The following is a 15,949-nucleotide window of genomic DNA, read 5'->3' on the forward strand; positions in this document are numbered from 1 at the left end:
ATCCCAATTTTCAGCATGACTTGGAACAAGATGCATGGCATGCAACAAGCCATCTGATTAATCAGCAGAGAATTTGCAAACATCAGCAATGCTTCAAGATTATATAGGAAGATCTGATACCGTGTCTCCTTGTTCTTTCCATATATAGTTCTTTCCCCTTGCTCTTCCCCTAATCTCCATGAGGGTTCATGTGAGGTCTGTAGTTTGACTAAACATAGGGCTGCCTGGAGTCTCTGGCTTTTAGTTCTTCCCTTCCTAATTGGCTTTTACTAGTTATTTTTCAACCATGATAGTGTCAAGTCAATTTGCTCAGGAGTTAGTCGTGTGATTTTCATCATGATGCTGATGTAAATGCTTATTCCAGCTTGCAGCTTTATTACCTCAATATTTTCCAGAGGTGCTGTCCATAGCAAATCAATGACATGGGCGTCTTCAAGGTGATCAGTGAAAGAGAAGGAAATCTTAATAAAGCCAAGGGCTTTTAGTTGGCTTAGCTGAAGCTGCTTTTCTTTGTGCTTACAGGATGGTATAATGAAACTCTGCTGCTCTCTTTAGTTCTTTATGATGTGTAGAGTGGTCTTGACAGCAAGAGGTTGCCTTGATAAGTATTATCCTAACCTCCATTTTCACATGGCAGCTGATTGTGGGATATTGTGACAGTGGCTTTGCAAAATTATGCTTCTCTAGCATACATGTGGAAGATGCACCTTTTCGATGTAGAGGCGGTGTATTGAAGAAGGAAGAGAAATTGCTGAAGTCTCAGTGGTGGAAGGCTTGAATGATACACAGTCCATCTTGGACAGGAAGTTTGGGTTTATCTAACAGTCTGTATTCTCCTTCATTGCAGTTGTTCCTATTCCCAGGGGACAGGGTTATTCTGGGGAAGAATCTGCTGGAGGGTCACTGGAATTTAAAGGAGCTTTAGAACTTCAGCATGAAAACCACAGCTAATGGATGAAAATGAAACAAAAATTGCTCTTTCAGAAAGCTTGAGGTGATTAGCAGGGCAGAGTGGAAATATGTAATCTTGTAAGCTAATTGATAGCTTAAAGGAACAATACAGGGTTAAAAAAATGGAATTTGAAGTGGTTTTGTAGGTAGTGGTTCAGATGCTTTGGGCATACTGCTCATACCATACATTTATCGTTTATTTTAGTCCGTAATCCTGAGAGCCCCTGGCCCTGTATTGAAAGGAGCATATACTGGGGAGGCGAAGTGCTGACAGTGAGGTAACAGGAGCTGTTATGGATCTTGACAGAGTAAACACTGCAGCACTTCAGTGTCTGTCTTTCATGGGCATTTTGAATATCTGTAACGTGCTGAATTTCACAGGTCACAGCAGGGCTGGCTTCGAGGCATACTGTTTCGAAGCGTTTGGAGACTTCTGAAAAATTACTGCAGGCTATCCTTTAAAAGTGATCGCATTTCAGTCTTTGAGGTTTGACCCTAGCTGCTGCTGAGGAAGACTAGGATGAGACCACGGACTTCCTGTTTACTCATTTGGAAAGCCTTTGAAAAGAAATTTTAAGTATCTTGTAGCAGAAGTTACAGGATTTCCTTTTTTTAGTTCTGCAGAGCTTTAGATTATTTGGCGTGATGGCAGATGAATATCCTTGTCACAGTTAAGAAGAAAAAAAATAACTAAAGGATTTGCAATTTTGTAGATACTTTCGATTCAAGAGCAATAAATTACACAGGAACATAAAACAGATTTTTTGGGGAAAAAAAGTGTGTGTATCTTCATCTTGCTGTGTGACCTCAACTTAATGTTTGAAGTACTGTTTTCCTGTCTTTATATTTAATTTTTTTGTATTGTTGAAAGAGAATGTATACTTTTGACTATAGACTTCTAATTCTGTGGATGTTTTAGCAGATGATCTGATCTGGCAGCATTTGAATGGTAGTATAGCAAACATATGATATTTTCATGATGGATGTGTTTGAACAGGCAGATAAAAAAGAAAGTCATACACAAATTATGCTGATCATTTTGGCATTTTATAACTACGAAAGGATTTTTTTCCTGTGGCTGTGTATTCTCAGTGTCCACGATTTTAACAGTTGAAGTATAAATGAGTAAATGTGCATTTTCTCTTGGTAGTAGCTTTGTAAAAACCTGGTAGCTATCCATAAATGTTAAGCATAAAGTGTTTGAGATGGGGTCTCTAAATGGAAAGAAGGGGAAGTCTCTGTCTGATGAGCTTCACTATGCCTTTCTTGCTGTATGCAATAAGTGTCTTTCCTGACTTTGCATATGAACCTATGGCCTGTAGGTCGCAGGGAACTCTTTCATGCACATCTTGTTGCTGTATGTAGCCTTTGCAATGTCTGCAGTTGAACTGCTGTTTTAAAGTCTCAGCTGGGGCACACATTAGCCATTATTTTAATGACTAGAACAGATTTTTTAATATCAGATACTACCACTGTTTTCTGTGATAGAAGTTTCTAAAACTGAGGACCCTTCATAGGTGTAAATTGTATAAAGCACGCATCTGTACTGATGCTATTTGTCAACCATTTGCTCTCTGAAAAGGGTGCCTGAAATGCCACAGAGCTATAAATCCCCTGCTCTGGTGGGCTTCAGCTGACTTCAGCTTTCTGAACTGTCTGAAATGTCAACCACTGCAGTTTCAGAGAAAAAAAAAAAAATTCTATTTCTTCTTGCAAAATCTGGATCCATACTTCCAGATTATGGTTTAAACTATTTCAGCTTGTCTTTCCCATTCTTGGGGTGATATTTATATTGTTTGTATCATGTCAAACCATGTTTTTCTTTCTGCTGAATTCTGCCATGTGTTGCTTTGTTTGCAAGTCGCTTTCAAGCCAGTAATCATAAGCGCTCCATCTGGTTGGGGAGCAGAGTAGTGATAATGTAAAAGGACATTTCCACTATTCTGTTTAAAAGAATCCTCCATCTGTACCAAATCTGCCATTTTAATGATATTGTAAAGGGGTTTTGTTGGTTTTTTTCTTTTTCAAAGAGGGGAGGAGATTGATTGTTGAGATATTTTTTTTCCTCACATATCTACTCATTACATGATTGTCTCCAAGGCCCTTTCTCAATCCCAAGCTAAGAACGACTATAGGAATTTGTGGTTCGTGCAATTCAAGATGCAAAGTAACAAAAGGATCCTGAAAATTATACCCAAAGTCTATAACAAATTGATTTTGCCATTAGTATTGAGCCTTTCCTTTATTACCCTTTGTTAATCGCATGCATGTGAGAAATCATCCTGAATGCTGTAAAACTGATCCACAAGATTTAAAAAAATATAGTGTCACTATGATTTATGACGTGAGCTTTCAGTAATCAGAGCTGAATTGATGGATGTGAATGTGCTGAGATGACTTTTTGGTGCTGGCAGATTTTAATTTTTCTTTGTGCTTTTCTTTTGTAATTCTGATCATTGCTCTTTTAAAATTAATGGAGAGAGAATTGGACAACTTTTCTTGTGGAAATGTCACAACCTAAACCAGGACAATTTTGTGGAGGTTAATAGGCAACAGTTTGGGTCAATCATCCACCAGTCTCATCATACTAATGTGAACTCGAAAAGCCAAGAGCCAGCGACTGAAAAAGCAAAGTAGCTCTAGCAGAATAAATGAGCGTGCAGTGGGTAGAGGAGAGCGGTCTCAGAGGAGCTCCTGGAGGGAGCAGTCTGTCACCCAGACCATGCTGGCACTGACCATGGGACCTGCGCTGCCTAGGGAACAAGGGGCACAGCCTGCCAGTAAAACAGACACACACAGAGACTGTGTTGAATCCTTTTCTCTAAAAGCGTTGTTCCTTCTTTCCAACAAGCAGTAATTCAGTTTTAGGAGAGCTGTTGAATTGCCATTTCTGTCACCAGACGCTACCCATCGGACAGGAGGTTGCAGTTCAGTGGCACCCAGTGGTGTGGGGACACCACTCCACCATGGGCTTGGTCTTCTGGGCGGGCTCTTGTGAGTTTCCATAAAACTGCCCAATTTAATCTTTTTATCTACAAAAATAACTATTCGTCAAGTTTTAAATTTCATGTGATTCCCTTGAATCCCATTATATAAATCATCATATTTCCTTTCTCCTTGTTCTCAAGCTCCTTTTCAAAGGCAGAAGGGTATTTCGGCACTTGGTTCTTATTCAGAGCCAACGCCTCTTCAGTTAGAAACTGAAAATTGAGTCACTGGATAGTAATCCTATGATCTTGGGCTTCTAAAAGTGGGATGTTTTCTTTTATTGTTTTGAAATGATAGTTGTCAGTCCTCAAAACAAATAGTCGTGCTAAATCAAAATTCAGCTTTAGAAATTGAATATTTCAGGATACTCCGTGTTGTTGTGGCAGCTTGCAATAATGACAGTGCCAAGGTAGCTGTGGTGCAGATGACTGAAATCTCTGCTACAGGGAGCTCTGTGCATGTATGTCAGTGAGGTAAAGTCATTTAAACTGAATTGGTCATCGACTTGTATTTAAATCGAGGTAGAAGTCTCCTCCACCCCTGCAGACAGCTGTTAGCTTCTCTGTTATTAGTCAGTGGCAGAAGTGGGTCTTAGTCATAGACACTACAATGCCATAAGCAAAAATGTGCAGAAGCAGAGTGTAGTTGTTAATAGAATGCATAGTCAGTGATGTTATGAAGTTGTTTCAAGCTAGATCACCTGAGTGCGTAGCCTACATTATTTATTTAGTGATACGTTGGGGCCTCAAGTTTTGCGCCTTCTGAAAGATTTTACGTAGATAATTAGCAACAAGTTCTGCACTATGACCTAAGGGCACAGAGCTACTATCCAGTAGCTGGGCTCTAGTTGATGTAAACATGGAGAAACGTTTCTTGAAAAGTTCAAATTATCTATATAATATTTTACATATAGATTATTTCCTTTCGTAGGCAAATGAGACATTAAGCATATCTTATTAGACCTTGATTTTTTTTTTTTCTCCCTCGTCTTACCCTTTGTTGTTCTTTGGTACCAGTGAACATCCATGAGCAGCTCGTGTATTTGAGGTGAGCTGTGTAACAGGCAAGCGCAGTGCATGCTGTGCAGGTCCTTGTGGTGTATTGACAAGATTTCAATACTCCCTTTCTCAGAATGTGGACATTCTTTAAAACCACTCCTAATATAAGTAACTGTAGGGAAGCATGAAGAAAATTCCTGCTGCTGGCAATAGCTCCCATCGAAAAAGACAAGATCTGCTTTACTGAAATCATGAACCTCTCTCTGGGCTTCCCTCTGAAGCAAGATGATTTTGCTCTTGGTACTGCTTTTAATCTCTCTAGTTTAGGAACTTGAAGTATAGAGAGAGCAGCCTTTTAGTTCAGGAAAATAGCCTCTAGAACCAACAGCAAAAATCTATCATAATTAGTCATCAGAAAATCTGAATAAATATAAAATTACCATGGAGTAGGAGGCAGGCATATGTGGTATTCAAAACACACAGAGTGTAAAATGATGTTATTGTTGCCTTTAGAAATAGTTCAAAGTAGTCTGCATTAGAAAGAGCTGATAAGCAGAATGACAAAAGCTTGTTTCATGAGTGATTCCAAGCAGCAGTGGTTTTCTGATCAGCTGATGCTGCAGCTATTTTGGGTATTCCACAGATCATGATTACATACACGGGGAATGATTGGAGGCAGCAAATATGGTAAGTGAGCCAGGAATCCTGGGACACGTTCCGTTACTAACTTAATAGTCTTACAATCACTTGTCCTTTGCCATTTAATAGCCAAGGGAAGTCTAACAAGTGACTGTGCTTAGTTCCTTCTTTATTAAAAAAAAAAAAAAAAAAGAAAAAAAAAAAAAGAAAAACACTTCCTGGGGCTGTTATTTTTAGCAATGGTGCAGTGTCCAAAGTGTTAACTAATTGAGTCATCAGGTTTCATATCTGGCCACAGAAAATGGCAGTGGAAGAGGGAGAATGCTTTCCAGAACAAGTAAGCATTTGTGGATTCTGAAATAAGAGTGAAATCTGCATATCGAGTTTCTTGTATTAGTGTTTTAAGTCTTTGATTGTGTGAGACAAAGCTGGATTTAGGAAGAGGTATGTTTCAGCTTGTTTGGTGTATTTTGTGTTCTGGTGGTTAGATTATGGTATAGGCTGAGGCAGTAGTCGAATGGTATATGGAATTATTTGTTCTCTCTCCTTACCAATGGCTACATGCTGTTCAGGACACTGTAGAAGACGCTGATTAAAACTGCAGAAACACTTTGTAATGCTTTGTTCTGTGATCAGGGCCTTAAGTAATTTAGATATACGTAACAATTTTGTTCACTGAAATGTTTTAGCAAATCTTGCGTATTTTGAAAAAAGTTAACTGAAATCGATGCTTTTATGGTGTATTTATTAAATAACACATCTCTTCTACTGACAATTCATAGGGCAATTAAACTTCAAAAGGAGCGTGATGTAGTGCTAGTAGTATGCTAGTAGTGACCTGTAAGGAGACACCCGTATCACTCCTACTCTCAGGGATAGTCCCAGTGACCTCCAAGGTGCTCCCTGTGTGATTTAAAAATTGCTTAAGTGAGTAAGCTGCTGTGAAATTACATCCCTGTACCCTCTGAACTAGGCTCTGAGGTTCTTCAATAGCTTGAGTTATTCACATCAGTTAAAAACCACAAAGTTAAAACAATTCTTCTCCAGGCTGCTTCACTGGAGAATTAATACCAGATTGCCAGGAAAGTGTGGTATTGTGTTATTAATATAGATGAGTGCCAAGCTTTGTGGAAGTGTCAATTAATGGCTGTATTTATTTTTTAGTCAGAGATATTACCTATGGTAGCACCCAGCAGTTTACTAGCTAATTTCCATGTCAGCAATATCTTTGTGCTCTGAAAAAAATCTGCAGTGAGTGCTCTTAAATGTGTATGTTGTTGTTTACTTGCTGTCAACACAGGACTGGGTTGTTGGTCCCTGTTAAAAACCGTCTTTGAAACTCTGGTTGTTTTCTGGTGATGCTATTCTTGTTCATAAATGTTTACATAGTTTTGAAAGTATGGGTGGAAATGAATTTATTTGGGAGATTTTCTTTGTGAAGCAATTTCTTGTAGGAGAAGATTTTGTTAGATTCAGATGTTTTATGGTACTTAAACTCGTTTTTTCCAGTCCTGAGAACATTATCTACTCTCTCCTGGTTTTTTAGAACAATATCAATTTTCAGGGTGATAAACATCTTTGCTGATGCTTTGTATGAGCCCCAGTAGTACAGAACTTGATGCAGCCCTGCTAGTTTCTGTGTGCAACAGTTTGAAGAGTAGAGCAAACTGAAAACCTCGCTGCCCTCGAGCCATGGCGTTGGCAATGTGCTGGTCTGCGGTATGCTCTGCCCCTCTGTGTTGCAACGGAATGGTATTTACTCTTGCTTTACAGGGGTTTGTTAGAAGTCGCATAGATACTGGTCTTTCTGTTTGTATATACGTTGTTTATTGACGGTAGTAGCTATTTGAAACGGAGTTGAGCGATGGGGTACGGTATACATTTGGTTTGTAAGTTTTTTCTTGCTGATGTTGTTTATGGTAAATTCTGTTTTTATTCCATACATATTTAAATCTCCTATAGGATGCCATGCATGTTTTAGGTTTAAGGGAGAAACAACCTCTACTTTGCTGCGTGTTTATCCTGTAGATTTGCTATTCAGAAGTGATACTTTAATATACATTTTATAGTAATGGCTTATTCCATCATCCAATGCTAGGGGAGATTACTGAATAGGGCTGGTAGGCAGTGTTGTTGGCCATAGCTTATTTCTGTAAGTGTGTAATAAACTGACCTTCACTTCAGTGGTTAAACTGAAAACTAATTTTAAGTCTGGTTTATTAAAATAGTAATGTATTTTAGCCCAGTTTGGAAAGCATTGATTCATTAGCGAAATACCGTTATTTTCTTCAATTAGACAATGGTGTGTTTTCTAAATATGCTTCATTCTGATGCTAAGAAACAGTGGTAGTTTTCAGACGAAAATAAACTATGGAGTCTGGTTAAGGTGAAGTAAAATTTTCAAATAGTTCTGCTGGTTTTATTTTTATCAAAAAATTTAGAAGTCCCTCCCTAGATGTTCAGATCATTACAGTTCTACAGAATTCCAACTCGCCTAGTGCACAGTGTCTTTGAAAGCCAGAAAAACACTAGTTCAGTTCTGTAACAGAAAAGTGACTGTGTGAAAATGGCACCATCTAATCTGCAGTGGTTTATCTGTATATTTGGTAATTTTTTTCTCACTTGAAGAATGAAACTGAGCTATGCTGTGTTTTCTTTCCCCCTCTGTTCATCTCCAAGATCCGATACAGCTAAGATCATTTTCACTGTTACTGTTTTCATCCTGTCTGTACCTGTAAATCCTGGTCCTAGCCTTATCCTAGTGTTGGTTTAGACTCCTCCTTTTGTTTCAAAACAGAATCTTGTATTTAGAGTCAGAACTTGATTCTAGTTTAAAATTCTTGATAACAATTCCAGGGCCCTGATTTGTAGTTTTTGCTCACAGATTTTGGTGCTAGCGCTGGGAAAAGCATTTTCCCATTGGAATCTCAGCTAATCCTCAAACTTGGAACATGTGGAGTGAGGAAGAAAACACTTGTAAACTACTTTACATTTGCTGCATACACCATTGAACACATTTCATCCAGACAGCCCTAACAAATGCCATCAGAGAACTTTCCATGCCATTGCACAAATTCACAACAGTGAATGTCAGTGTCTAATCATGAAGGAGGAGGAGAAAGGAAGCGCTGGGAAATGTGGAGGCTGGTGGCTCTCCTGTGTCCAGGCCCACTGCTCTGTGCAGGCCACGCAGCACTGTTGCCCACATCATATGGCATCACCCTGGGGAGAAAGACAAGTTTTCCTCAGTGTTTCTAACAGTAACAAACAGCAGTGTGAGTAACACCTGCTCCGGTTTGCTCTGCCTTGCCTTTGGGATTTATAGTAGTGTGGTGGGTTACAGAATGTATCTGGGGTTACTGGGTCATATCCTCGACAGCAGAATCAAATGGAAAACAAGATATGGCAGGTTATGGTCAGCAGCGCAATTCAGTTCCTGTAGAAGCACATGGCCAAGCCAACACAGCCACATTCACTTATGGTATTTTCCAGTAGGTCTCATACATCTCCAGACCAGGACTAAAATTGTCTCCTGGTACGTTGTGCAGCTTCTGCATTTTGGAACTGTTAACTCTCCTGTGTGAAATTGCCCGTATGAGTTTGGGAAATGCCAGCTAGGTTTTTCTCCTCCTGAACAACTGAAACATACTTCAGATAGTCCTTGGCTCCAGGGAGATGTTTGAATCCTTTAGTTTATTGGTTCCATCAATTTCTTCCCATTGTATCAGGACATATATATTTCACAGGAGATCATAGAATGGTTTGGGTTGGAAGGGACCTTAAAGATCATCTAGTCACAACTCCCCTGCCATGGGCAGGGACACCTTCCACTAGACCAGGTTGCTCAAAGCCCCGTCCAACCTGGCCTTGAACACTGCCAGGGAGGGGGCAGCCACAGCTGCTCTGGGCAACCTGTGCCAGTGTCTCACCACCCTCACAGGAAAGAGTTTCTTCCTTATATCTCTAATCTAAATCCACAGTCTCAGTTTAAAACTATTACCCCTCATCCTATCACTAAATGCCCTTGTAAAAAGTCCCTCCCCGTCTTTCCTGTAGCCCCCTTTAAGTAATGGAAGGCTGCTAAAAGGTCTCCCTGGAGCCTTCTCTTCTCCAGGCTGAACACCCTCAACTCTCTCAGCCTGTCCTCACAGGGGAGGTGCTCCAGCCCCCTGATCATCTTCGTGGCCTCCTCTGGACCCACTTGAGCAGGTCCGTGTCCTTCTTATGTTGTGGGCCCCAGAGCTGTACACAGGACTCCAGGTGGAGTCTCACAGGAGCAGAGTAGAGGGGGAGAATCCCCTCCCTCGCCCTGCTGGCCACACTTCTCTTGATGCAGCCCAGGACACGGCTGGCTTTCTGGGCTGTTAGTGCACGTTCCTTGCTCACAGTCAGTTTTCCATCCACTACTACCCCCAAATCCTCCTCCGCAGGGCTGCTCTCAATCCACTCATTGCCCAGCCTGTCTTTGTGCTTGGGATTGCCTCAACCCATGGGCAGGACCTTGCACTTGGCCTTGTTGCACTTCATGAGGTTTGCAGAGGCCCAATTCTCCAGCCTGTCCAGGTCCCTCTGGATGGCACATCCTTCCCTCCAGTGTGTCGACCCCACCACACAGCTTGGTGTCAATCCCACTCAATCCCACTGTCCGTGTTGTCGACAAAGATGTTAAACAGTGCTGGTCCCAACACTGACCCCTGAGGAACGCCAGATCTACAAAGAGGTGTCAGGACAGATATTTCTGTAAATGTTACAAGTTCTCTTAAGGTAAACTGCTATGACAGAGCTCATGTGATGCCTCTAACCAGCCCTGCAGAACTGACTATTACCAGGTTTATATCTGTGTTGCAAAACTTGCCCCAGTAGTCCTCTTAGTACCTGAAAGCTCTTCAGATAATTTCCACTGACACTTCAGATTCTGTATATGTCACATGAGCTACATGGGCTTTTGCAGCCAGAGACTCTCTTGAACAAGGTATTCAGGTGTGTAAATTGGAAGAGGTTCTTTGCTTCTGACAGGAGTCATGATCCCTGCTATGGAAACCTATGCTTTGGCACTTATAAACTGATAAAGGTTTGTAATTCCTGCAAGAATCTAGAACAATGTGTCAAAAAATTTAAAACTCTAGTAGATAGCTTTAAAACTAGCCATTCAAATGTTCCTCAAGCCTACAAAAGTGTAAACTTTAATTATGTGTGGGATTTGCAATACTTGCGGTGTAAACTGGTGTGTTTCTGCGTATATTTTTGCCACCTCAGAAATGGCTAGACTGGTTATCATCAAATGATCTTTTAATTTAATGATGTTCAAACTTCCAAGGCAGAATTATTTTGGTTTTGAATGAGAGACGCATTCAAAAGCAGGCATAAAGTGGAAAGGCAAAAAGAGATCAAGAAACTTCTGAATTCACTGTACTGAAAGTTCTTAATAGGTTGTTTAGCTACAGAAGAGGTTATGTAGCTTGTCTGTCATTCCTATAGCTCGGTTACTACAGTATTTTTAGGGAATATTTATGTGTTACGCTTCCACTGACATGCAGTTGGTTCCACTTTATTACCAGTAACTTCCACTTCACCACATCTGATTGAAGCATATTTACATAATATTTCTGTAGTGAGCTTTTTTTGAGTGAATAAATTCTCTCTCCCTAAAATTAGCAATATTATCTGATTTAGGTTTATACAATTTTTTTTCCCATCTGAAATTATAGACAAATAAATACAGTTTAAAAAAATTTTGAGGAGGGTTGCTGAATTTTTTCCTCTCCTTTCTGGATCCTGATTCCAAAATCAGATGTGCACAGAGAACAGGAGGTGGACCAACTGACATAATTCATGCAGCGATCTGAAGAATGTGACTTTAGCGTGGAAATGGCTTTAAATTTGAGCCTGAGATGTGCTGAAATTATCTCCATGCTCATTGGGTAGTCAGTTTCTGAGAGAAAAATAGCAGGGAGGAGATCAATGACATCTCATCTAGCTTGACGTATAAGAGAGTTATCGTCTTCAGGTGAATATAGACATAAGAAGAAACCTTTGAAGCACATCCAGCCCATCTCTAGCTCTTTGTGACTGTGGTAGCAGTTACAAAAGCCAATGATTTATTTTTCACTTGCAAGTGTATGATAGGAAAACTTTAGAGAGTGAGAGATGAGTCATTACAGGCCCAGGAGTTTCTTCCCAGAGTTTGAAATAAAATTCTAGAAGTTGAGGCTGCCAGCCTGGAGAATTAATCTTGAATTTTAGATGCTGAAATCTTTTGCCTTCAACTCTATCAGATCCTTTTCATTGATTATACATGTGACTTGGCCACAAAGGGCCTGGTTCTTTGCCTGTACTTCATTAGAAGTACAGTGATTCACTGGTGAAACCAGAGATTTTACTGGTTTTAGGATCTTGAATAGAGTGTGTTCCAATTTACCCTGTCATTCAAGTTTGTCTTTTCATACAGGGCAGTCTGGTAGCTGAAAATTCAGTATTAAAGCAATCTTATTTTCCCATTAACAGAAAATAATTCTTATGACTTGTTGTTCATGCATACTTAGAAAGATTGTGTGTGTTGTGCAGATGTACGTTGATTTTGTAGTCCTGGCAAATTAAGATCTTGCTTTTGGTGTTACTAATTTAACACATTCATACGAGTAATGGTTTTCATAATTTCTTCAGGTGAAGCTGACACATCAAGCTTGTGTTTCAAAATCTCATCTGTGCAAACTGGCAAAGAGTATTGGAAGTAGCATGGATACTCGCATCTGAGGATATGAACGTTGTCCCTGTGGGACAGGTTTGATCTGTTCAGGTGTTTTCAGTTGGGTTGTCAGATTTTAATTTTGTTAGAATTGCAGTTAAATTGTTCTGTATTTGTTGAATATCTGTGGTGACAAGTAAATTATCTGGAGATGACAGCTTTAGGGACATTTTCAACTTGGATGTTATGTTCAACATGTTACATGTGGATGTTAGGCAAGGGTTTCCCATCTAACTCTGTATGTGTCTTTAGTGCCCTGGAAATCACAACCCCCTTTGCTCTTTGTAGGAAATCAAAAGAATAACAGTTCCTTTTTATTTCTATCTTGTGCTTGAACTTTCCTAGGAAGCAGTTATTCAGGCATTTAAAGACACCCAGGACTGGATTAGTTGCATCGTAAATCACAGGACTGACTAGATTCATAGTCTGCTGAAGAAGTCTGCGTGCTTAAAGTCTAAGCAACTTATACAGTAAGAAAGCTGCATCATAGCTTCACAGGAGATGCTTGTCATTGCAAGCAAACACCTCACTCTAGACCCCTTGATGCTGTTAAAGGTGGGGATAAACACCTCTTGTACTGGAAGCTCTGAAATGTTCGTGTACGTACCAGCCTTAACATCTCAGGTTCTTGGTCCTTTTCCACCATCTTCCACTCCAATACAGTGGTTCATTTTCAGTGGTAACAGTGAGTGCAGTTTCATCATTTTCCAAGACAGACTCTAACAGGTAGAGTGGTGCAAGTGATCTTGAAAATGGTCTATATTAAACCTGCACATCAGTAGTGGCTCACCTTGTCTTGTGATCTAGCAAGGGAAGAGGCTTATTTGTTTGCTTGAAGGTTTTTCTGGTTTGGTCGAGGATTTCTAGAAAGGAGGAGCTGAATCTTAAATGCATTTTCCACTTTGTTTTGAACTGCTTAAATGTGTGAATTTCAGGAAATATTTTCTCTATAAGCATGTTAAGATTGACTGCTGTACAGGGATAGAGCCTCAGTTGGTGCAAATACAGTTTGTTATAGATTCACATGCAATTTTTGCAGAAATATGAGGTGTTTTAATCTCTTCTGGTGTGACCAAGAAGAGGGGTTTCATGCAGCCTGAAATCAATGTAGTTTTTAACTTGTGGAAAACATACTGTGCTTACATAGTTGGAATAGGGCCAGTTATGGGGACTTTCCAAATAGTATAATATTTTTGGCAACTTTATTATGCACAATACAATAATATGAATAAAGAAAGTTGAAGATTAAGTTCCATGATAGGGCAAACAATTAGAGAGATTTGTTTGGTTTTTGACTAATAATTAAATCGTTTCTCATTCTGCAATAATATTCAGAATAGCTGGCCCTCCCTAGCTGAAAGATGCTTCCTTTGAATTGTCAGGCAGTAGGAATGGAGCTTTTCCTGTTGCCCTGTGGTTGTGTAGAACTGTGATCCCAAAAGCATCTCTCTGAAGAATAATTTGCAGCAGAACTGCAGATAGTAGTTGGCCCCAGGCTGTCACATTCTCATCAGAAGAGAATACGTATGGTGGTATGGTATGTAAAGCATGAGTACAGCTGTAGTTGTTTGCACAAAGATCATCATCCCGTGCAACCAGTCCCCTTTCTAATAAAGGAGATACAGGTGAAATTTTTTAATATAGATTTAGTTATGAGGTAGTAGGGAGATACAAAGGATACAGCTGCTTGGAGGATGGATGAAGAGTCTCCCCCAAAAAATTATATGGTTGATTTATTTCACATGGTTCAGACATTGCTGTTAACTGGCCAATATAGTTTACTGGAAAGAAAATTTCATCCCTTACCAAATGAGTGTAATGTATTTGCTTGGAGGAAAATTCTAAATTAACATAGGAGCAAAATCTAAGAAATGCCAAGGACCTCTAATTTCTGGTGTAGTGCTTAGCGCCCATCAGAGTTGAGCCTTACTGCAAAAAAAATGTCATCGGTTGCAGTAAGCCCACCCTTATCAAAACATGAAAAATATGTTATTGTCCGTTTCCTCAGATCATCTCATGCTGCTGCAAGACTAGTTTTGTTAAGCACATTTCCAAATGGAAGTAACATAAGTTCATCCCTTAAAATGAGGTCATTGCCTCCCCCCACAACAAATGTTAGGCATGGTTAGCATCTTTTTGTTGGGACTCAAGCCAGAATGCATCCTGCTCCGGCACAATGGGAACCTGCTGGGGGTTTCCCTTCACAACAGCTACTGTTAAAGATGGAGTGAAAAACAAAACCCTGCACCAAATGTGAAAAAAAGACCGGATTTTTAATCTGAAAAAGAAGCCACTGTAAGCAGAACACAAAGGAGAGAGAGATGAGCATAATAAAAATACCATCAGTATGGGAGGGGCTTGTGCACATTGAAAATAATGGCTTTGCACTTTTGAGGGTTCATTAAATAATACATATTCTCCATTTCATGAGAGGACCCTCTCTAGTCCCATGGAAAAGACAGGCCAGACCCCAGGTTAACAGTCACTGCAAATTTCCTGACAGTTTTTGTCTTCACTCATGATAAATAATCTCTTACTTCACTGGGAGCACTTGGAGAAAAAGATGGTGACTATATATTTGCTAGCGTGAGTCAGCATCAGCATTTTCTGGTTTAAAATGGAGGCTTAAGATAATATCCACGTGACTTAGGAGTTAGTCTTTCCTGTAATAGAAATGTTTTTAACTTGCGTAGCTTTTCCTCAGAACGGGGAAACAGTTCTCGGGTCTTACCCCAGCACGTCACATCCATCATGTGGCAGGACTGGAGGACCTTAGGGTGAAGAAGTGTTGGGAAACGGAGTACTGCTACCAGCATGGCTTATTCAGCCTCAGTCCTTTCCAGAGATGTCTCTGGGATGAAGGCTGCTGAAATGAGCTCCAGCCTGGAAAACCTGTTGTGGGCTGCAGGCAGCCCACCATCTGCAAGCTCATCAGCCTGCTGTACATTAGAGAATTGAATTTTTATAGCATAGTACCTTAAAGTGAAATACACAAATTTAAAAGACATACACATTGCATAAAAACTGCATCCATTGGCCAATCATCTGCATTTATGCATTTCTTAAAACTAGAAATAGTCTCTTTTTCTTCCAAGAAATTACAGGGGGAGAGGGGAGAAGTCATACCATCTGTGAAGAAAAGCTTGATATTATCCACGCATCAGTACTGGTACTCTTGTAAATCCACTGTTTGTTAAATATTGTCTGAATAGCCATTCCAGAACTAAATGCTGTGCACAGGATCTGAGGTCTGTTTCTCCAAGAATTAAAACACTTGTAAGAATCTTGATTTTTAATTTGAGTCTGGATATAGATATCGAAAAGGTAGCATCCCCAGGGAGCCCAAGAGGGAGTGGGGAAAGGCTTTGGGGACACAGCCTGACAATGGGAGTCCTGTGCAAACACACAGGAAGGGCTGCAATCTTTGTGGCTGACTCCAAGAACATCTAAGATTCAGGGTGCTTTGATGTATGTCCCATGCCTGTTGTACTCTTGATATTTGTCAAGACAGTAGAGAATCAAAAGCCAGTTTTCATCTTCATTTCATGTTGGGATTGATTACCAAAAAAGGAGAAAGAAACAAAGGGATCTGTATAGACTGCTAGCATACAGAATGTCTCTCTCAGGA

General features: G+C 40.0%; 1 protein-coding gene across 31 annotated transcripts in view; it reads left to right on the forward strand.

Moving 5' to 3' along the window:
• ANK3 (ankyrin 3) overlaps positions 1-15,949 on the forward strand; it is a 379,574-nt gene that overhangs the window by 209,896 nt on the left and 153,729 nt on the right. The window contains exon 1 of one of the 31 annotated variants that reach the window (XM_074830357.1): positions 5,282-5,913. The exons of the other annotated variants lie outside the window; for them this stretch is intronic. Within the exon in view, the coding sequence (XP_074686458.1) occupies positions 5,878-5,913 (36 nt within the window). The 5' untranslated portion in view covers positions 5,282-5,877. Of the gene's footprint in view, positions 1-5,281; positions 5,914-15,949 lie in introns of those variants that run through there. 31 annotated transcript variants of the gene reach the window in all.

This window comes from Strix aluco, chromosome 7, assembly GCF_031877795.1.
Source record: "Strix aluco isolate bStrAlu1 chromosome 7, bStrAlu1.hap1, whole genome shotgun sequence".
Classification (NCBI taxonomy): Eukaryota; Metazoa; Chordata; class Aves; order Strigiformes; family Strigidae; genus Strix; species Strix aluco.